Genomic DNA, 23,978 nt, shown 5'->3' with positions numbered 1-23,978 from the left:
ACACGTAGTACAATGACATAAAACGAGTTTGAGGGTTTAGCTCAAGAAGCTTCTCAAAGTTTGCAATCACCAGTGGGTTCATAATTTCACAACGGGTGAGGAGCCTGAGGGATAATTCCGAAAACCGATCAGAGAGTGGCAACATGCCCGCTAACACTTCGAGACTCATCGTATGAGTCGAGTGCATGCATCCTAACGCGATACGAAGACAGCGATACTGGATCCGTTCCAGTTTGATGATGTGCGTTTTAGCCGCCGACTGGAAGCAAAAACTACCGTACTCTAAAACCGATAAAATCGTTGTCCGGTACAACGTTAGAAGATCTTGCGGTTGGGCTCCCCACCACGTTCCGGTAATTGTTCGGAGAAAATTGATCCTTTGTTGGCATTTCCGCCTCAGATACTCAATGTGGGATCTCCAGGTACATTTTGAATCGAACCAGACCCCAAGATATTTGAAAGACATGGAATGAGTGATCGGCTTACCCAAAAGTTGAAGCTTCGGTTGTGCTGGGCTATGCTTCCTAGAAAAAACGACCAACTCCGTGGAGAATTCGATACCTAGCTGGATAGCCCAAGTAGACAAATTGTCAAAGGTATCCTGTAAGGGTCCTTGCAGGTCGGCCTCTCTGGGTCCTGTCATAGACACTACTCCGTCATCTGCAAGTTGTCTCAACGTGCAGTTGTCCCTTAGACAATTGTCAATTTCTCTGACGTAGAAATTATACAGAAGGGGGCTTAAACATGAGCCCTGGGGGAGACCCATGTAGCTAAATCGTGAAGCTGTAGAGTTTCCATGAGAAAAGCTCATATGTTTCTTTGACAGCAAATTGTACAAAAAGTTATTAATTAATGGAGAAAGGCCACAAGCGTGGAGTTTGTCTGAAAGGACTTCAACCGATACTGAATCAAAAGCCCCCTTAATATCCAAGAAGACAGAAGCCATTTGCTCTTTATTAGCAAAAGCCAACTGAATTTCAGTGGAAAGCAACGCGAGACAGTCGTTCGTTCCCTTGCCCCTACGGAAACCAAATTGAGTATCTGAGAGTAAGTGGTTCAACTCAACCCATTTGTCCAGGCGAAAAAGGATCATTTTCTCCAACAATTTTCGAATACACGATAACATCGCAATGGGACGATACGAGTTGTGATCTGACGCGGGTTTTCCAGGCTTTTTAATGGCTATAACTCTCACCCGCCTCCAATCATCCGGAACAATATTTAGCTCCAGAAACTGACCAAACAAGTTCAACATGCGCCTCTTAGCGACGTCTGGGAGGTTCTTCAACAAGTTGAACTTGATTCTATCAGCCCCCGGAGCCGAATTGCCACACGAAAGGAGTGCGAGTGAGAGCTCCAGCATTGAAAAAGGCTGGCTGATCTCGTCTACCGAATTCGTCGTTTCGCGAGGAATCATCTGTGCCGGCACAGAATCAGGACATACTTTTCGCGCGAACTTGAGAATCCAACTATCCGAGTACTCCTCGCTCTCGTTGTTTGAAGACCGGTTACGCATCCTTCGCGCCGTGTTCCAAAGCGTATTCATCGACGTTTCGCGCGATAAACCGTCCACGAATTGCCGCCAGTATCCGCGTTTCTTGGCTTTGATGAGGCTCTTGAGTTCGCGTTCAAGAGCCGAGTACGCTTCGAAATGTACGGGTGTTCCACGTTTCCGGAAAAGCTTAAACGCGTCGGACTTTTTACGATAAACCTCAGTGCATTGCTGGTCCCACCAAGGGGAAGGAGGTTTCCTACGGAAAGACGTTCCTGGAACCGGCCGAGTTTGAGCTTGAAGCGCGCTGTCCAAGATCAGATTGGAGAGGAAGTTATATTCCTCCAACGGTGGAAGCCCTTCTACCGACGTTAGGGCATCTTCTATCACATTCTTGAACTTTGTCCAATCGATATTACGGGTAAGATCGTACGCGACGTTAACGGGTTCCGACGGATTGAACCCACTGGCAACTGAAACTTTGATCGGCAAGTGATCACTACCGTGGGGATCTTGGATCACATTCCACGTGCAATCCAACGATAATGAGTTAGAGCAAAGTGTGAGGTCTAATCTGCTTCCATTCGAGGATGGGCCAGCCAAACGTGTTACTTCTCCATTGTTAAGAATTGTCATATTAAAGCTGTCGCAGAGGTCATATATCAAAGTAGAACGGTTGTCATCATACAGTTCCCCCCAGCCTGTACCGTGGGAATTAAAATCTCCCATAATCAACCGTGGAGCAGGAAGTACCGAACAGATATCTGAAAGTTGTTTTCGATTAACAACGGCTCTAGGAGGAATATAAACAGAAGCAATACAAAGGCTCTTACCTTTAATAATAGCCTGACATGCGACAACTTCAATACCTGGAAATTGTGGAAGATTCACTCTATAGAAAGAATGGCACTTTTTGATCCCCAAAAGTACCCCTCCTCCACGCGAATCCTCACGATCCAGTCGAATAATGTTAAAATCATAAAAAGGAAGATCTATATCTGAAGAGAGCCAAGTTTCACAAAGAGTAAATGCATCACAATCATTATTGTGAACTAAAATTTTAAAAGAGTCTAATTTAGGAATAAGACTTCGACAATTCCACTGTAGAATAGTGATCAAATCCCCGACCTCGTTTGGAAAATTATCCATCGAAGGAAATGATTGCTGCAATGAGGGACCACTTCAATGTCAATTGCTTCAAGAGGGTCTTCACAGAAGGAAGCATTGCCAGAACAATGCTTTTGAGAGGATCAGAAATATTGAGGTACTTGAGAATATCGTCCACAATTTTATCAAATGAGAACAACCCGGATGAAGAAGGGGCTTCTGTTCTTAAAAATGGGCCATCAGGGGTTTTTGATGTCCCCGGGAGAGATGGAAAATTCTGGTTATAGTCAGTTCTGCGGAAACCAGGAGGAGTTGAAACTTCCTTTTTTCCATCACTCCTTGATTTGGGCAAGCTGATTTGGGGTTCCTTATCTGCAACTTTCCGCTAACGGATGCGTTTTCGTTTCCGTGCAGAACCTTCCGGAAAACTGAAAGAAACTCCCTCCTCAGCCAAGTCAGAGTCAGACTCGTCATCAGACAAAACAGCAAAGGGATTTTTGTCGTTGGTTGATGGTGTGGCTGTTTTTAGCATGGCTGCAAAAGACTGCCTGGAACGCTCCTTAAGAGAGCGTTCTAGTTTCTCCCCGCGTTGTTTGTACGCCGGGCACGACGAGAGACCATGAGGAGTTCCCTTACAGTACACGCATTTTGGTGCAGTGACTGTGCAGGCGCCATCCTCGTGCTTCTCCCCGCATTTGGAACAGCGTGCCTTGCTGCCACAGTGAGAGGCCGTGTGTCCCAACTGTTTGCAGTTTTGGCAGTTCATGACCCGAGGAACAAACAAACGCACAGGTAGCCGAAGTTTTCCCAACTCAATGTAGTGAGGAAGGGCTGAACCAGAAAAGGTCACCCGAAACGAGTCTGTGGGGGTAAAGCTCTTTTTACCCTCGCTGAAAGATACTGAGTTCAGCTTCTGGACTTCCAGTATCTCAACCGTGGGAAGCAAGGGGTTCTTGAAACGGCCAACCGCTTGCTTCGCCAAGATCTCGGGGGTCAGACTCGCTTCGGTGACCACACCTTCGATCTCCACATTACGAGCTGGGATGTACACTCTATACTCGAGTGTAAAGAGCTGGGAGGCAGCAATCTCGTTAGCTTGTTTCAGGTTAGTGACGACAACGCGAAGTTTATTGTACCTCACCTTCGAGATTTCGGTCACGGCCGAGAACCGCTTCGTCAGATCATTAGTAATTTGCATTACATTCAAAGGTTTCTTTTTGGGCTGAAAGTAAACAACCCATGGGCCAGTCGAGTCTTCTGGGTAGGCTCGCGATCGGGGGCTTATCTGTCCCTGTCCATTACCAGACTGAGATGACGAAGCAGGGATGGCATCATCTGATTTCTGGGATGACAGACGTTTTCGACCCTTCTTGCTATCGCGTGGCAAAGTGGTGTCATCTTCCGACAAAACGTCCATTTCGTCTTCCGACAAAATGTCCATTTTGCCGTACTAGTGGGAGCGAAAAACGCTCTACCACTGCAACGATAATCAAAATTACTCGGACACAATACACGAAGAAAAAAAAAAATACTAACACAGAAACACAAACTTAAAATTTAACAGATGGGAGAAAGAAAGAAACAAGAAACAAAAACTTATCTGATAATCCTATACTACTATCACCGAGCGTTTACACAGCAGCAGCGGAGCGATGCGCAGCTTGGATAATCTTCAATCCGCGTGTGCGGGCGGTCTTCGTTGATGTGTGCTTGTATGAAGCTCGGCACTCAGCTGCACACACGATGATGGATGAGCGCTTTGAATGTGGAGGCAGATGCTGACACTCGATGACGATGATCCGTGTGCACAGGTATGCGTGACCACGCACCGATGGTGCGCAAAATGATTGGCGAATTTCCAATCGCAAAAACAATTTTCGATGATGCCGAAAACACACTTTCTTCTCAGAAAAAAACTCACTTTTTGATAAATTTATCGGAAATTATGCCAGGAATCACTAAGCGAGAAAAACTGATTATTTACGTCAGATAATAGCGAGAAAACTTCCAAATTAACGGAGCGCGAAACAAGCCGACCGTACTTCTTGCTAGGACGCAGTGGTGTGATCTGTTGGTAATGATGATCAAGATTTGCATTCTGTTAAGAAAGACAAAAATATGTTACATATTTTTTAAAACATAATTATTTCAAGATTTTAATGGTGTTGAATCTTAAAATCACCGGCGCCGGATCCTAATTCATTTAAATTTATGAAGGCCGTAAAAACAATCATCCCTCGATGCAGTGGTAGCAATGTGATCCACACGAAACACGAAACACGAACAGCAAATATTGTTGCCTTCATCATTCTTTATACTTTTAAGTTTTTGTTTTAGCATCACTGTAGGTATTTTTGTTTTGTTTTTGAATTGATCGTTATTCTGTGATATTTTGTATTGTTCCAGTTAGCTATATAAGTGCAAATATTTAATGCAATTAGATTAAGTTTGAATTTGACTTCCGATCAGGGTGCTGCCTGAAGGAGGTAATAATTAGTGAATGAGAAATGTATTCTTTTACTTCACTTGAATCAGTTGCCGATCTCCAAACTGCTGTCCAAAAATCTGAGCAACAAATTAAACACATCGTAGAGCCATATCCTTTACATTATACCTGGTTATTACAAAAGTAATCTTCTAGCTTTATTCTAACCAGTTAATTGATATTATAGCCAAGCCCGAAAGTCGCTGGTTTCCCATTGGTTTTAATTCGTTTCTGTGTGGAGAAAGATCTTTCCACACTGGCTGTAGTGACCGGGAGTGTCACCAAAATCTTCAACAAAACATTGATTGTTGGAAAATACGTCGAGTCACATTTATCAAGCAGGCCAAATGCCTCAAAATTCTTGTTAATATTTATGGATGTCCGGCACCAGAACTCGTATTTCACCTTTACCTGCAACCAGCCAGTGATGCAAAATATCATGACACTCACGTGAAACTCGTCTTCGCATCAACCGACTATCGCTGACAGATCGTTTTGTCACGCAGTGAGAGGTAGAGCCATGGCAAACAATAATCACCAGTGATGGTCGCTGCTCACAAGCAAAACGATGCACTCGCTGTTGATGATGAAAAGCACAACGAAAACAGTAAAGAATTCTGCAGTACGATGATGAGAAAAAGCGAAGCGACAGAAGAAAATGAAAACAATGCCTACGCATTCCAAGTTCGTCTCGGCAGGTGCGACTGTGTGAGTTACAAACAAAGCAGGCAACATGAAACGGAAGCTGTTGGGCTCACTCACCAACACACTCAAATAAGCAAGCAAAGCAGCAACTGCTTCAAAACGAGCACAGATCAGTATCGTGATTGTCGGGAATGACCAGATCGGCGATGGATTACAACAGAAAACGACAGAGCTTCGACGAGCACATTGACAGGAATGTACAAAGCGTTAGTACCATCAACTGTTTGGCGATCGTGATTGCGATAGGTCGCAACTCTGATGTTGAGACCTTAGAACAAATCTAGATAGAGCTGGAATTAGGGCGTAACAGCTTTTATAAACAATGAATTCTCTCGTCGATTTCTAGCAACTCAAGGCACCCCTACACAAATCAACATATCCATCGGGTAGGAGAAGTTTTTCCCTATTCGATGGTAATGTTGATTTGCCAGGAAGAGCCATGTTTTTCGAGAAATCATCGAGAGAAGCCATTGTTTACAAAAGCTGTTATGCCCTAATTCCAGCTCTATCTAGAAATGTCCAAGAAAATAATTAATAATTTTAGGGAAAAATCGTTGCAATCTTTAATTGCAACGAATAATTCCCTTTATGCATAGATAAGATATAATTTTAGTTTTTAGTTTTGATGTGAATTGTTATACTGACATGCAGATTTAGAAGACCTGTTTAAAATACTGAATTTCCAAAAATCACTTAGATGTATATCATAAAAATTACAGCAGATAAGTTACTAGGTGGCTTGAGCCCCTGGGTTAAAACGAAGAGTAATTTATTTTGAATTTTGAACAATTAAAGAGTTAAAATCTAAATAGACACAATGTGCTATTAAATCCAATGGTACATATGGAAAGGTAAATAAATTAAGAAGTCATTTGTTGTAGCAACATTCTATTTTGTATGAAATCCTGCTTGAAAAAGAGGGGTACAGTGCGGATTGTGTTAAGAAGGCTACAAATTGGGTCTACACCCTAGTTCATACGGAAGTGAAACGAGGCTGATCTTTCATAAAAACTCGATGGTCCCATGATCTTTAACAGAATCGCTGCAAACATAAATTGTTCATGCACACTATATAGGTACAGCCTGAGTCCCATTGCCAGAGGGGGCTATAGGCCTGAAGCCTCGTCCATAAATTATTTTAATATAATATGAAAAATTAAAAAAAACCTTACCCAGGTAATGGATATCTATTACCTGTACAGTACAAGTAACAGATATCCATTATCTTGGGTCAGATTTTTTTTCACATTATTACAATAATTTTGGGGGGGGGGGGGGCTTCAGCCCCATAGCCTCCCCTATGGCTACGTGCCTGTCCCTCGCAGTGATGGAAAAGTTCAAAAAATTCACTATGACTCGCGAACTTTTCCCTTGGTGAACTTCGATAAATATCTCGGAATTTCCCTCGTATTGATTTTAGAATACACTGTTTGCCTTTCCTGACAAAAAGTGCAATTTTGTCTAAACAACGTGTCTTCGAGATAATATGATAATTTCGTTATCACTTGTAATGTTTCAAAGCAAATTTTAAATGCATTTTAGTCAACCTACTATTTTGTGTTTACCATTCGTATAAGATTTACTGTAATCGACAATAAAGATCCCCCTATGGTATGCATGCAATGCACGCCGCTGCATTCTGCTTAGTCATGTAAATTAAATCGAACGTATTCACCACAGTTCTCTTCTTCTAGTTAAACATCAATTTACGATAGTTGTTAATTTACTGTTTATGTAATATTCATGATAAAATGGTATTCGAACAATGTTGCACAATCCTACTAAGTTGAAATCAAAGCTCAAATGAATGATTTTCCATATTCTAAGCTCCTTTCAGCTGTTGCTGCAACCCTTTTAAAGCACATTCAAACTTAATTTCAAATCAATAGAACCTGTCAACATTTCTAACACTCTCACTCACTCACTGTCAGTGAATGTCCAAAACTTACGTGACACACCGATTCACTTCCGATCTTCGTGTGAATGAAACCATTGCCATCGGTCGTCGTCACAATCGTTCCGGAAACGACAGCCACAATTCCAAAGCTAATCCGCTTTTATTGTGTGCGCGTTCTTTCTGTCCACACAAGTCGTATAGAAGTCAATACATGTTCCTAGGTATAGAAGAAAATCCCTGCAGATTGCTAGAGTGAAAATAAGAAGCAGCCAAAGGAAAATTGATTGAGCTTTCTTCCCGTGTCACTTCTTTTGAAATTGGAAAGCTTCCGAGGAGAACCAATTCAGAATGACCGGCAGTCCTTCTTCTGCTTTTAAGATTCTAGGAAAAAAACTGTGGAACATGAAGCTAGAAGAAGAAAGTAGTCATATGGACATCTGAACTGGAGCACTAAAGCTCTTATTTCACTCGATTCCAGTTGTTGTCCAGCAAGAGTACGTGTCTTACTTACTTGTGATCTACAAGGAAGTGTTCAACTTTAAGAAGAGGAAGTGTCGTAAAGGTGTTTGCTTATCAGCTGGGTAATAAGCTAGACAAACTGAGATTTTTTCCCCACAAACGTAGTAGACAATTCAGAATACCCTTACTCTGGCTTCATCAGTTGAATGGAACATGTTCTACTGACGAATCTAACAAGGTGTATGACATAATGGAAATTATATCTACCTGACCACTTCTACCGAACAGCAACAGACATATAGACACACTGAATTCAGAAAAAAAAAGTCCAAAAAAGCGAGCACAAAAAAAAGTGTGCGTGCGTGTCAAGCTCCGTCCGGTCGGAAATCTTCCTGCTAAAGCACAAGCCTGAGGAAATCTCACTGGCAGGATGGGAATGTGATATCCGTATCGATAGTGATACAACCAGCACACATTAGAACGTAGTCAATGGCCACAGAACGAGAGGAATCGGAAAAGAAATTAGGTTAATGGACTCGACTAAGGCTTCGTCTGTGGTCGTTCCTTGGAAACCGGCTTCAGAAGGATTATGCGGGATAAGGAAGAGGTAGACCTCTGCAGCGCAGTGGGGATTGATGAAACTGGTGTCCCGTCTTCACTATTTTTAAAGCGCCAGTCGAAATTTATGCTCATACGATTTTTTTTTTGCTTTGAGCCTCTCACTTTAACGCTACCACAATGCGAGTGGCGAACAGTTTGATAGCGAAAATTTATTTTCACAACCCTTACCCGCGCCTGCTAGCATTTTATTCATTATTGCTTTTCCGGCTATTTGGTGCGTGGAAATTTATGTTTTATTTGATAAATGTTGTGCTTTCCAATCAATGATTGTGTACTTCCTCTTTCTACCCGTTGCGGGTTTTTTTTCGACGGGACTCATACTCCAGGCAGACGGGGTTGCTATTTTTTAACCTTGTCATGTACTGTAGTAAAACAGGATGGAAAAACAGACCTCGGGCGAGCGCAGTGGCAGTCACGTGGTTTACCAAGCGCCCTAGGGCCCAGGGGTGACTTGCATTCCGTTTTCTGCTTTTTTTAGCTTCCTTTGGATGAATCGGAACAGATGCATCAGGTCTGGCTTTGCTGTTGGCCAGATTGAGCTCCGCTGATCCTATGGGTGCTGGGCAGATTCCGGCGGTAGCAAATGGCTATGATTCTCGCTGGTCGGATGGTGCGTGTTTGGCTTTGTACTTACAATTATTTTACAGTTTATTTACATAATTTAATTAAACCGACTCGTTTACCATACCATCACGGCATAATGGTTTATCTAGAGATGAGTAGAATATACGCGATGGTTAAGTTGATGTTGTGTGCCAACTGATTGAAAAAAAAAACTTGATTTGATTTGAAAGTGAAATTTTAATAACACCAGTTCGAAAAAAATATTCAAACATAAAAAATAATTCATTTCAATAAACAACACAATTGTAAGATTGTAGGTTATATCTGAGCGATATTTTGTATGTATTATTTTCATCTCCTTTTGGCTTTATTGCGTCCAGACTGCAACTTTACACCAGCTCTCAACTTTCTGTTCTTTGTTAATTGAGTTTTTCTAAGCCTGTACCATGTTTGAAGTAGTAATATTGTGTGACCAGGACATAAATTACAAATTATGATTGTATTTCTTGGCATTTCAAGAGTAAAAACCATTAGCATAGCAAGGTATTGTTTTCTGTGGGCAACAGATCAAGATTATTGGCAAATAGGATTATTCAAGTTTTCAAATTCAAAATCATCAGGTGATAAAAGTTTGTTTTTCATTTCAACCTGCAACAGCTGTAGACGGCATAAAGTCGGCTAGCCGAAATCGATCTACTAGGATGTTCCGTAGATTGGTTTTTAAACAAATGGCTTAAGCGCCACCTTCATAGAGGACCACTCGGATGCCCGGCAAACTCAAAACCCCAGGGCGAGTTCAGTCTAATGCAAAGGATTGAAACGCGCTAGTAGACATTGAGTGCTTGGGATTCAAAAGAAAACACTAAATCCAACCGAATGAAAACTAATCAGAAACCGTCTTTCTACCGGAGCGAATGCACTGGGCGACCTATTGTGGTCAAGCTCTTCCCCAAACACAAAATCTACACGCTTCAGGACAGAAATGGTGGACTGAGATTCCCAAGCAGTCCGACTTGGAGTAAACCCAAACAACGAAAAACTACAACGACGAACGAAACGTGAGAAACTTCTTCAGATCAGTGCACTTATTGAACGGGAAATTCTAACCTAACAATCAACACAATTATTTAGCAGAATTTAAAATAAAAATACATTTATCTAGACAAAAAAAACTACAAGGGACAGCCCTATGGGGTTGTACGTAATAGTGACGTAGGACTACGTGATCTTATTTTATACACCTTATTTTTTAACTGCAGCAGGAGCTTGTGTTTTTTGTAAAAATAGGAATTTGAGCGGGGTTCTCTCTGTTTATACTCTTTAGTATGACGCGCTTGACGGCCCACAGCGTCTCACGAAGAGCTACTGATTCCGATCAATAGCGGTGTGGCTTCTTCCTCCTTCTATGGGTGCTCATGTGGGCTGCAGCTCGCCTTTTGCAGGCAGCCATGCGTTGTGTACTGAAGAACACCACCACTCACCACGCGGTGATTGAATAAATAATACCGTTTGGTGAGACCGGATGGAATTCAGCTTTGAAAATCGCTTTTTGCAGGCAATCGGTGATAATTTTAACTATCATAGCAACAGTTGCACATTCGTGTAATTTCCAAGTGTGAAATTTTGAAAAATGATAAGGACTTAATTTCAACAGATGCATAAGAATCTCTGATATTTCTGATCGATTGGTGGTAAAATTATTGAAATTGGTCCAGGGTCAGCTGAGTTATTAACGTTCAAAATCTTTCATAATTTTGTTACATGTTCTATTTTTGGTTTTCACAAAGTGTACCCCCATATAGAAATTACAGACGTAGTCATACGGCAAAAATAATGGAACGAGACATTTATTAACCTAAACATTTTTTATTCGGGAACCCTTTTTTTAACTCTTTATTTGTTCCAAATTCAAAATAAATTACATTTCATTTTAACTTAGGTGCTTTAGTTACTCCAGTAACTTACCAGTCTTAATTGTTATGATATATATCTAAGTGTTTTTACATTGTTCCTGTCTCGGCAATGCAGTATTTTAAACAGGTTTTTTTTAAATCTGCATTTCAGTATAATAATTGATATCTTAAAACTAAAAACTAAAACTAAATCTTATCTAAGTATAAAGGGAATTAATCGTTGCAATTGAGGATTGCAACGATTTTTGCCTGAAATTATTAATTATTTTGTCGGACATTTGTTCTAAAGTCTCAATATTAGAAATTCTATGTACCTCAGCAGTACTGTACCAGGGAGGCAACTTCAAAATCATCTTCAGAACTTTGTTCTGAATTCTTTGAAGTGCTTTTTTCCTGGTAGTGCAGAAACTAGACCATATTGGCACAGCGTAAAGCATGGCCGGTCTAAAAACTTGTTTAAATATTAGAAGTTTATTCGTCAGGCAAACTTTGGATTTCCTGTTTAAAAGAGGATACAAACATTTTATGAATTTGTTACATTTGGCTTGATGCCCTCAATGTGATCTTTAAAAGTTAATTTTTGGTCAAGTACTAATCCAAGATATTTCACTTGGTTTGACCAGGTAATTGGAGCTCCGTTCATAGTGACTATGTGACTACTACTAGGTTTCAAAAAGGAAGCTCTAGGCTTATGTGGAAATATTATAAGTTGAGTTTTCGAAGCGTTGGGAGAAATCTTCCATTTTTGTAAATAAGACAGTGTTCGGAAAATCATTCTCCAATCTCTTTCATTGAGGCTCCTTGCGAGAGTAAACTCGCGTGCGAATGCGGCAAACAAAATTCACGCTTGAGATTCTCATGCATATTCACGCACTCACACTCACAACGCCGAAAAATCATTCCAGCTTTAAGCTCATAAAAATCCTCTCAAAAGTCAATTGATAGCATGCTTATGCATGTTGTGTTAGTTTTCCAACCCCTGATGCACAAAAAATAGAAATAACAATTATAAGCGCCAACATATACAGAAATTTATTTTTGAACCTGAAAACTCATCGGTGATTTTTGCGACGTTAAATTTTGGAAGGCAAAACTCATAGGCGCATAAACTCATGCATGAGATTTGAGTTTTTGAGTTTTTCCGAACACTGAAGAAGAGAAAATATCTTAACTTTTCTGCAGTCTGCTGCAAATAACACGAAGACTTCTTCCTTTAGCGGAAATCCCTGTATCATCAGCGAACAAAGATTTGTGGCAACCCTGAGGCAAATCAGGGAGGTCTGAAGTGAAAATGTTACACAATATAAATAGGCCCAAGAATGCTAAATTTGGAATTTTAATAATTTACCTGCAGAGTTCTGTCAGTTAAATAATTTTGAACTAATTTCATAATGTAGAGTGGAAAATTAAACTTTTTCAATTTAGCAATCAAACCTTCATGCCAAACACTGTCGAATCCTTTTTATATGTCTAGAAGAGCAACTCCAGTTGAGTGACCTCCAGATTTGTTTGAACGAAGTAAATTGGTAACTCTTAAGAGTTGATGAGTAGTTGAATGCCCATGGCGGAATCCAAACTGCTCATCTGCAAAAATTGAGTTCGTATTGATGTGAAGCATCATTCTATTTAAAATTATCTTTTCAAAAAGTTTACTTATTGAAGAAAGCAAACTTATTGGACGGTAGCTAGAAGCTTCAGCTGGATTTTTATTCGGCTTCAAAATTGATACAACTTTTGCATTTCTCCATTTATCAGGAAAGTATGCCAAATGGAAACATCTCTTGAATAATTTTACCAAGAAAGACAAGGTACTCTCTGGAAGTTTTTTGATGAGGATATAGAAAATTCCATCATCACCTGGAACTTTCATGTTTTGAAACTTTTTAGTTATAGACCTTACTTCGTCCAAATCAGTCCCCCAGGAATCATCAAAAATATTTTCCCGAGAGAAAATATTCAAATAATCCCGTGCAACCTGATTCTCAATAGGACTAGTAAGACCCAAACTGAAATTATGGGAACTCTCGAATTGCTTAGCAAGTTTCTGAGCTTTTCCCAAATTTGTTATCAAAATATATAGGCTTTTGAGGTTTTTTCAAAATGTTTGTGAGTTTTCAAAAGGGTTTGGAACTCGGGTCTAATTTAGAAACATTATTTTTAAAAGTTTTGTTCCTCAGGGCAGAGAATCACTTTTTAATTTGTTTTTTGCAAATCCCGCCAGATAGCTTTCATGGCAGGATCGCGTGTTATTATATATATTGTCTCCTACGGACATTTTTAAGACGGATCAAGAGCTGAAGATCGTCGTCTATTATAATTGAATCGAATTTAACCTCGCATTTTGGTACTATTCGGGAACCCTCATTCTTCTCTTTACTCTATCTCTAATTCCCTACACAGCAAAAAAATAATTTTGATATCACATCAAAGTGGATGCACTACAATCATGTCGAAAATTTCATGTAATTTTTATGACCACATAAATAAATAAATGCAGTAAAAGCAGCGTAATGCCAGTTCATGCATTGTATTAATGATAATTTTTTCCTTTTTAGCAAGTAATATTACACCATATTTTCGACATGATTGTAGTGCATCCACTTTGACGTGATATCAAAATTATTTTTTTGCTGTGTACCTAACTGTGCGGATTTACTAAATGGCTATTTATAACTGGCGCTTCATCCAGATTTAATGCATGCATGCGGACATTGTACGGTTCTACCCACGATTCTGCTTTACCGACTGCTCCTCCCCATCGTATGTCGCCCCTGCGACGCTCGCTGCACGGAATACAATGGACTCACCAAATTGGGTGCGAGTCTCGATTGTCTAATTCACCAACTGCGTTGCGTGGTGATATCCCGGTGGATGGGCAAATTGCTCACCTGGAGCGCGATATAGACGGCGCAGCTCCCTTCTAACTCCGGCTGAAGTTAGGTCCTTTAATGCCGACGCGTGGGGTCAGGGTAGTGGTAATAACGAGGGGGCGCGGTGGAGAGGTGGGTCGAAACTATAGACAAAAAGCCGTCAAACGGCTGTTCAACTGCATGAGCGCATTGTTGCAAAACCGCATAGCAAATAATTTACCTTTTCGTTGAAACTTAAATCGCGCACAGTACCGCACTAGCCTATACTAAACTAATTCAATAGTAACTACACCTAATCAAAAGAAATTAACGAACAATTAATTACACTTAGCTTAAAGACACTTCTCACATTTTAAATACCTCTACAAATACACCGCGAAACTATTCACAAAAACTTCACAGTCCTGCCTCTTCCACTGGTTGGGTTAAAGTGGAAGAGAAAGAACCTGAAATTCCACGGATCAAATTTCATGCCACCTCTAATGAGAAAACTTACACGCCTACCCGACCAGCAGGAAGTAACAGGTTTATTGTAGAATGTGTTATTTTGATATATTGATTTGTCATAACACCAGTTGTTACAAAACATGTACCGTTAGTAGTTAAAATAACAAAAAATATAACAAGATTTCCTCTAGGTTTAACAAGACTGTAACTAAATTTGTTATATATTTAACAAAATTTTAACTTATCGTGTTTCATAAAATATGATACAAGATAACAGGATTATAACAAATCCTGTTATAATGAAGAACTAAATTATTACTGAATGTGTTAGAAGTCTTTGGGATCAAACTATATTTATCAATAAATAAACGTTTTGTTCTAATCTGCAATCTGCATTTATTTATTTCGATATTTTTGATTAAAATTGAAAACAAAACCAAAAAGTAGTCAAAAGGAATAAAACAGTGAAGTGTGATTACTTTCTCTTTTGGATATAAACATAAGGTTCAACTCTAATTTTAAAAAGCTTTGACATTGTGTAGATCAAATGAAAACAACTAATGATAATTGTAAGTAGAAACATACCAACTGAATGTTATAAAACAGCTTACTAACTTTTTCTTTGAAATTCATGTCAAGTTTAAAAAAAAATTTCGTACCATCCGACTCAATCAGCACAGATTCCATCCTTCTTTCCATAATAAGCGATGACCCGTGTCATCAGCCGGCCACATTCCTTCGCCTTCATCCTCGCTACAGCTGCTGAGTCTCCTTGGTATAAGCGATGTTCTTCTAGACGGTCTGAAAATTAAATAGCTATGTCATTTTGAGCACAAAAAAGCGTTTTTAAACTCCATAATCACCTTCAATGTAGGACACTTTATTTGGCTCCAAGGGTATCTTGGGCGTAGCTGCTACGCTTTGATCAGTCGATCCAGTACCTTCAGTTCCGTTTCGTCCACGTGGGTTGTTCGATGATCGTCCTGTTACCGATCTGTTACCGAATCCCGATGGCCATAGATCATGCATCAGCAACTTCACAAAAATGTAGTCACTATTTTGACCAACTTCAGAAAATTTCTTCAACTTGTCTTTGGTAACAAATCCTTCGATAACAGTAAAAACGTCTTCATGGGGATTTCCGAGAATTTTGGCATTGAGTGCGTCTGTCAACCTGAGACAACGTCGGCTGGTTTCTTCACTTTTTAATTTCCACTTTTCAATTTGCGCAGCTTGTTCCTCATTGCGCTTGGTCAGTTCATCGATTTTTTCTTGATGTCCACACACGCATACTGAAAGGGAAATTAAAAATCCAGATAAGTTTCATATGATTTTATGGAACAACTTCGGCCTAATCACCCAAAAGAAAGACAAGTAGCGGGTTGTGCTTAAAATGCCAAGAATGGGGTAGTTAACCCTAGTTTACTTACAATTCGAGTTCACCAGATCAATCTGTTGAGGAATAGGATACAGCCGGTGTTTTGTTGCACTTTGACATCCACTTCGGGAGTAGGTTTTTCCATCTTTTTTCGGTGGTTCGTATGAGGCATTGTCGTCCACGGCATCGTTGTTGTTTTCGGCGTCGAATTCGGTCCAATCTAGCAAAATGTCCATGACAACATTACCAACCTGGTGTTGACTGGTATCGACTTCTATATCAATCTGAGGCTCATCGTGTATGACGGAATCTTTCGCAACAGTCGATGAGTTCGTCGTGTTTATGTTGGCTGGTCCGGAATTGTTGAACCTCAAGGAAGTTGATGAGTTCACTGTAGTCTGTCCTTCCGAGCATATCAACTGAGCCTTTCCTTCCTTTTGAGCGTGCTTTGAATTACTGGTCCCGGGTTTCTGGTTCTCCAGCTGTTTGAAAGAATCTGTGGCAGCAGGATTCAGCGAGTTCTCAGAGTTTCTATTCGCTAGTACAGCGTTGTTGTTAGTCGAAATGATCTTCTGTCCTGCTGAGTGCGCTGATTTAGCTTTCCTGTCCATCGGAGAGTGTTTTTGAACGCTGGCTTGGGGTTGTACATTTTCGAGCTGCTTGAAAGATTTGCGCCGCAGTCTCTCTCCGAGAGTCTTTGTCTAAATGTATGGATGGGAATGTTGAAAATGAGGTTATGTGTTTGCGTCGTGCAGCAAATATTACCTGAGCTTTAACATTAACATTTTCAGCCAAAAACTCCAAGTTTTTTAATTTCGCAGCATTGCGAATCTTCTTCAAAGCAGCACACGCTCGGGTTTTTCCCATTTTCGATAGTTTTTGCAGGATATAACGTATTTTTTTGTTTTAATAAAGAGAACACGCGTCACTATGCGAAAGCTGGCAAAACTGATTGACATATGGTTGCCAGTTCGTTTTCAGTAACATTTTCCGTATTGAGATTTTCACGTCTGGTTGTGTTGGTGCGATATTTGAGAGTGTGTTAGTGAAAATCCGAGGAAAATACATAACAAATAGCTGTCAAGCGCATTTTGACAGATCTAATTTCATACATTTTTTAGGTTAGCCAGAGGAAAATAATAAACAACTTTACACGGCCCTGCACTCGCTAGTGTGCGTGCGTTAAACGTCACTAATCTCTATAGAATATTTCAGTCAACTTCTGTTGTTTATCATTTTTAGGCCGATGCAAATATTTATTAAATTTCATCGGGATCACCAAAATTGGTGGAGCGTTAGGGGGGGGGGGGGGTTTAAGATATACATGGGACGAAAAAATAATTAATATTTTAATTAATAAAATTCGAAAATAAAAATAAATCATAATACTAAGATTTTTGTAGTCTAATGAAATTCTCAATTTAACATAGTTGTTGACAGTGCACAGTAGAACCAGCGGGTAGAAACTAACGATTTTAAATTGTCTCACTGCTTGAGTAGCCCATTGGTCCCAAGTGCTTCTATGGCGTACCCCATTCTAGTCGAAATTCTAGTACTACACTATGTTTGTTTTGATTCGCTATGAAAGTTTGACACATAAAATGAGGGGTTCGTGAATTTTCCTATGTTTCGAGGGGTGCATCGATTAGCTTAGGACCGAAGAGAGTACCAGAGCTGAGCCAAAAAGTTGAGCACGTTTCTTCGTTAGTTTCTACCCGTTGGTAGAACTGACAGTTCAGTTTCATCTTATTCAAGATTAATTATGTTTACATGCACCAGTCACACACTCATGAATTTGTAGCTGTTCTTGTTCGACTACTTTATGCTTTACTTTATTTTATGGATTATATTGAAATAATAATAATAATAATACAAAAAGTTTTAAATCCCTTATGCATCATTTATCCTGGTAACACTGTTAGCGAGAAGCAGAAAAAAATTCAATGAGATGAATTAGCAAGGCAGTGCAATTGTAATACAAGCGATAAAGGTACACTAATAAATGGATGGCAATCGATGCCCGTCGGTGATTGGCACTAGATTGCGGAACAGAGACCGACGTTAAATAAAGGAAAGTCATAATTTGTTTCCCTCTCGCTCTCACTTGTATAATTTAGATGATACATTAGTGTACACCGATTAAATGTCAAAAAGTTCAATATGCATTTACATTTGCTTTGATTCAACTTTACAATAGAATTATATGATCTGTACCACCTCGTTCCTGAACCTCATTGAAAAAGAACTTTTCTCTGAAGTTTTTCTGTTGCTTTGCTTGATCACGATTGAAATATCAGCGGATTTTAATTTTGCATAGTTCCAGAATTCACTTTTAGTGTATCGCGGAATTCACTACAAAAATTCAAATGGATGGAAAACGTAGGCCACGTCATTTTAATTTAATGGAACCATGGATTAATCAAAAATACACACAAAAGGTACATGTTTTTAATAAGTTCGTACGTCTATACAATTTAAATTTTATTTTTTTAGCGCTCGAAGACAAATCATCCTCCAAAAAACCCTTTTGATACTGTTTATGAGCCTTCAGAATGTGGTCATAATTTATCAATTAGCCATGAGAATATGGAACCAGGTATATGTACAATGAAATAAGTTTATTTCACGTATTTGCCCCATAAGGTAGATTCCAAAACTATCGGAATCTGCAAATTACAGCAGATACGGGAGCAGTTTTATTTATAATTTCAGTTTTCGATGGAATTTCACTTTCTATGTTGTTGTTCATATAGATATTTTGAGCTGCAGTACCGATACAGTTTCTTCCTTGAGTTCTTCTACACACAACACAACCGAGGAAGCTCATACGGAAAATGAAGGATTTATTAACACTGAGCGCATAAATTCCACATCTGTAAGCAGTAATATTGATAGTTTGAAATGTGCATCAGAGGGGCCTGAATTCGTAAATGAGAGTGAATATTATGGCGAAGATGAAAATGAATTGGTGAGAATTAGAAATATTATACTAATGTGAGGAATATTGTTTGGGTCACGTTTTTTGCATAGACCTTGAGTTGTTAATTAAAATGTACTATATAAAGTATATTTCCTCCATTTCAGAATCAAAATGACTTGATGAAGTTCAGAAACGACCTCAAGATTAATGACGTACTTTTCATGGTTTTGAATTATTATCTTAAGTATAATTTACCTCAACAAGGAGTAGAAGATTTATTGCGTATGCTCAATGTGTTTTCGACAAAAAAAGCTCTACCAGAGTCTTTTTCTATTTTCATGAGATTGTTTCCCAGCGAATATGATTTCGAGCGTGTACATTTTTGTTCAAAATGCCACTATGGGTAAGTGAAGGTTAGTAATATGTATAAAGTGATAAATATCACATCTATTTTATTTATTTTTCAGATACCATGGCACTCCAAGAGCCGATGTTGTGTGTCCTGTTGATAACTGTAATTCGCTTGAAAAGGACTTTTTTGTGATTTTTCCTTTGGAACCGCAAATAAGAGAAACAGTCCTGAAATATTCTGAACAGATAAAAGAATACGAAAATCTAATCATTGAAAAGGATATATGTGACATTAACCGAGGAATTTTGGCACAGTCTCTAACGTCAAGAGAAGAAACCAAATTCTTAACTCTTTCAGCGAATGAAGACGGTGCGGCAGCATTCAAAAGTACAACCAAGAAGCCTCTTTATCCTCTGTTTTTAACGATTAACAACTTACCACCAAAGCTACGATTTGACAAGAACAACCTTATTCTTGGTGCTCTCTGGTTCAATCGTGGAAAACCTGATATGGCACTTTTTCACAAAAATTTCATTTTGCAAACCCAAAAGTTACGCGATGGCATCCAAATTAATTCCGAGAGCTATAAAATACTGATACTCCAAAATTGCTTAGATTCAGTCGGTCGATGTGAAGTTTTTTGCTCTAAGCAGTTTAATGGTTCATATGGTTGTACCATATGTTTGCATCCAGGAAAGACTGTGAACAATCAAATTCGATATCCGTACCAACAAACTGAAGTTCGAAATGATGAAACAACGAGGAAAATCATGTGGCAGATTCATCAGTCAGGCTCAATGGAACCGATACTTGGAATTAAGGGCCTTAGTGTTCTAATCGGCATACCTGATTTTGATATCATAAAAGGATTGCCGCCAGACTATATGCACCTCGTAAACCTTGGTGTCATGAAGCATATTTGGCAACTGCTATTTGAAGGTGATGCTGAAAACAAGTCGCAGCCGTACTACATAGGTAGAAACAAAGAGTTGGTTCAGAAAAGACTACAGTCAATTCGGCTACCTAGCAGTTTTCCACGACGAATAAGAGATGTAGATGAATACTCGAAATTTAAGGCTAGCGAATGGGAGACTCTTCTTTTTCATTGCGTTTACCCATGCCTAAATGATTTGCTTCCAAAAAAATATGTAGATCACATAATGATGTTGAGCTCAAGTATATTTCTGCTTCTGGAGATAAAAGTGTCAAGAAACACTATTACCTCATGTGGCAAGCATCTAGATAATTTTGTTCGTGATTTTGAGCAGAACTATGGAGCAAAAAACATGGTATACAATGTACATTTAACGACACACTTAGCCCAGACAGTAAGAAACCTAGGAGCTCTCTGGAACTCTTCGCTGTACCCTTATGAGAACGGAAACGGCATGCTGATAGGATTCCAGACATCGAAGAATCATCCCGTTCTCCAAGTATCCAATAAATTTTTGCTTAACAGAACATGTCATTTTTCAAAAGTAACAAGGGAATTACCGGTTAAAAATTGGATATCAAAAGTGTGGAACTCATCACACCACAATGTTAAGCTCAATCAAAGCATTCGATGTTTTCTACCTGATAATATTGATCCGGATGGTAAATACAAGGCTACTCAGTTTTGTGATATTGGAAAATATTACTTTAATGGTATCCCAATTTGTTCTAAGGAAACGTGTAAAAACTTCAAATATGACGACTCATTTGTTTTCCTTAATGGTATGTTTCAAAGAATCTATCGAATACTGCTTGAATCAGCGGAAAATGTTTATATTATTGGGGAAATACTCACTACGCAAAAGCTTTATGAAAATATGTATACGTATGAATACTCAGGAAACCTCAAACTAAACTGTATTAATGATTCCCTACGAGTCTGTGTCAATGTTACAATTTCAAACGGTGAAGACGCGGAACGTAATTTGAACTACATTTCCATTTGCACAGCCAGAACACAAATTGATTAGCATATAGATATATATATATAATAACATTTCAAATGTAAACCGTTTTTATACGATAATAATAATTAAATTAATCATCATGATTATCAAATGCTCTAATTTTAAATATTGTTACACTTTATTATCATACCATTAATTTGTAATGATTTGTTGCTCTGAAAATGTAAATAAAACACGAGATTGAAAAATTAACAATAATTTATGATGAAGTAATGAAATTGGGTTGTTAGAGGAATGCTTTTAATAAAACAAGGTTAAGGTTATCTTCCATTTAATTCCACTTAATTTATTTGGTATCCATGACAGATACGTATTTCGACTACAATGTGCAGTGCGACACTGATGAAGACTGCACATTGTAGTCGAAATACGTATCTGTCATGGATACCAAATAAATTAAGTGGAATTAAATGGAAGATAACCTTAACCTTGTTTTATTAATAATTTATGTTTGGTTGACTTGAACGATTTTTTTTCATAATAATTGTAACTAATTGTGCTATAATTATGTTTCTAAAGCCTTGTATTTTTTTCTTCCTTCTTCAGTACAGATTGCTTAAACAAAATTATAACAACGGCTGTTACTTATAACAGATGTTGATATAACTGAGATATAAGTTTGTTATGCTGTATTGGTCGGGTAGTGAGCGGATGAACAAATTAATTAGTGAAATTTCATGAATTGGGATTGTGTGTGTCGTTTTGAATAGTAACAGTGAACATTTGTAGCATTTGAGCTTCATGCTACATTAATTTAATATCAAATCAGAATACCGCTACACAGCTTAATGTATATTGCATTTTAAAAAAAGCTTAACTTTTTAATTACTTTTTCGATAAGGAGGATTTCAGCCTTGGGCTGGTTCGCCTCTTTTCCAAACTTCGGAAAAACGAGTATAAACATTTCGCAACACCTAAACACCCCTCAAATCGTGATTATTTCCTCATAACCTAACTATAACTAAAGGTTTCAAAATGTTCCGAGTTTCCAATCGAAGTCCTTATTTCGTCGCTTAGGTCTGAGCAGATTGAACCGATCCTTATTTCTTTCTTCTTTATTTGCAACTTTATATTTTTTTAGGGAGCTTGTTAGCCTGCCCCAACCCCTCTAGCCGGGGGACCATCAGCTTTGTTTAGATTCCCATGCTGGCACTAGGACGGTGATCAGCCGATCCTAACATGGTGAACAGACGCTTGGGTTTGGGGTAGGATTTCCTCTATCAGCGTACTATGGTTACGGTGTCAGTGTTCGCGTCACACCTCTTCACTTTGATTTTGCTGGACTGGCAACATTACCCAGGCTACGCCACCCAGCTGTGTCCATGTTTCAGCTGGTAGTCTTTTGTTATCATATGACTCGGGGAGACCACTCAGTGCCTAGTATTGGTGATGTTACCACCAGTGACATGCTGTTCAATGTGCAGAGCGGAGATTGCAAACTACTCATCAGCAGAAAAGGTGCGATTTCAAATTTCATGCTCATAATTGAACTTCTTTCAGTTTCAATGATGCACAAAGAGTATAAATATGTTACACATTTTAGTGTCAATATCGAGACACAAAATGTGCGATTTTTAACCGTACGGCTATGAATTCGACTCACATCAAGGAATATTTTGAAGTCATGTTTAAACTGTTGAGTTTAACAACTATGATCTGACTTTTTTTTTCGTTTAACTCGATACATATTCCTCTACCCAGCGTCAAACGCAGTCACCCAGCGTCAAATTTATCCATGTTATCATGCCAAAATTTCCACTAAGGCCAAATACTGGAGCTAGGGCTTAAACTGGCTCACCTGCGCTATATTGAAAGTTCAACGTATGATAGCAATTTTTCGCTATCATATCAACTAGCAGCTGCGATAAAAACTAGCTAAAGTGTTGAATTTTCCTAGAAACACCGTATGGCACGTGCTCAAAACGTACAGGGGGAAGGGGAATTGCCAACCACCAGCTCCATGGAAAGGTCCTGTAGTGCATCAGAAGCAACCCAGGTATGTCCGATCCTAGGAGCTTCATCAAGGGTGACACACAAGGAAGAAGTGTTAGTTTGTTTACTAAAGCGAACTATGGCAATTTTGTCATGGAAAGTTTTGCTATAAGAAATGCTCCTCGTGTTTATTAGCGAAATTCACACCAAAGGTTGATTAATTGCGTAGAAAATCAGTTTGGCAAGGCATTTATGACCAGCATACACCTTCCGGTCGTATGAAACAGATCAAAAACTGTCCAAATCCACCCATATTTTGTTTGTTTGGAATTTCTGTATGGAAAAATAGTGATCTTTTCGTGAACATTAACGGCAAAGAACTCACCAACACTGGGAGACCGTGAGCTCCTGATCACCTGTGATAAAACCATCTCGTGTCCGATCGCGATTTCAGTAAAAAGTATGATGCTACCCGTAGTACCGCGTCAGTAGGCAACCAAATCGATCATTTAACCAGAATAACGTAGCTAGAACCCATGCTCGAAAGCTGTATGACAACCTGCTGACCAAGTCCGGTTGGTGCATCATTATGGATGATCAAACCTATGTAAAGGCCGACTTCGGACAGTTTCCAGGACCAACATATTACAAGGTAAAGGCTCGAGGAAGTGTCCCTGGAAGATTCAAATTTGTTTTTGCGGATAATTTCACACACAAATATATGATCAGACAGGGAATTCGCAGCTGCCACCAGAAGACAAAGGTTTTAGTCTCTGAGAAAATGATGAACTCGGAGGTTTACAAAACCGAATGTCACCAGAAGCGAATACTGCCCTTCATCCAGTCACATGATTGTCCGGTGACATTTTGGCCGG

The 23,978-nt window shown here is 39.1% G+C and overlaps 1 protein-coding gene across 1 annotated transcript; it reads right to left on the bottom strand.

Moving 5' to 3' along the window:
* Window positions 1–15,115: 15,115 nt before the first annotated feature.
* Window positions 15,116–16,549, bottom strand: LOC135708274 (uncharacterized). Its single transcript, XM_065230276.1, has 3 exons — window positions 15,991–16,549; window positions 15,424–15,852; window positions 15,116–15,361 (listed from the first exon to the last, which is right to left on the bottom strand). The coding sequence occupies exons 1-3, from the start codon at window positions 16,547–16,549 to the stop codon at window positions 15,228–15,230; spliced, it is 1,122 nt and encodes a 373-aa protein (XP_065086348.1). The 3' UTR covers window positions 15,116–15,227.
* Between the last annotated feature and the right edge of the window lie 7,429 nt (window positions 16,550–23,978).

The sequence above is a fragment of the Ochlerotatus camptorhynchus genome, unplaced genomic scaffold, assembly GCF_037179485.1.
Source record: "Ochlerotatus camptorhynchus isolate MF236.1 unplaced genomic scaffold, CSIRO-AGI_Acam_v1.1 ptg000329l, whole genome shotgun sequence".
Classification (NCBI taxonomy): domain Eukaryota; kingdom Metazoa; phylum Arthropoda; class Insecta; order Diptera; family Culicidae; genus Ochlerotatus; species Ochlerotatus camptorhynchus.
This window is presented reverse-complemented; position numbering and strand designations above follow the sequence as displayed.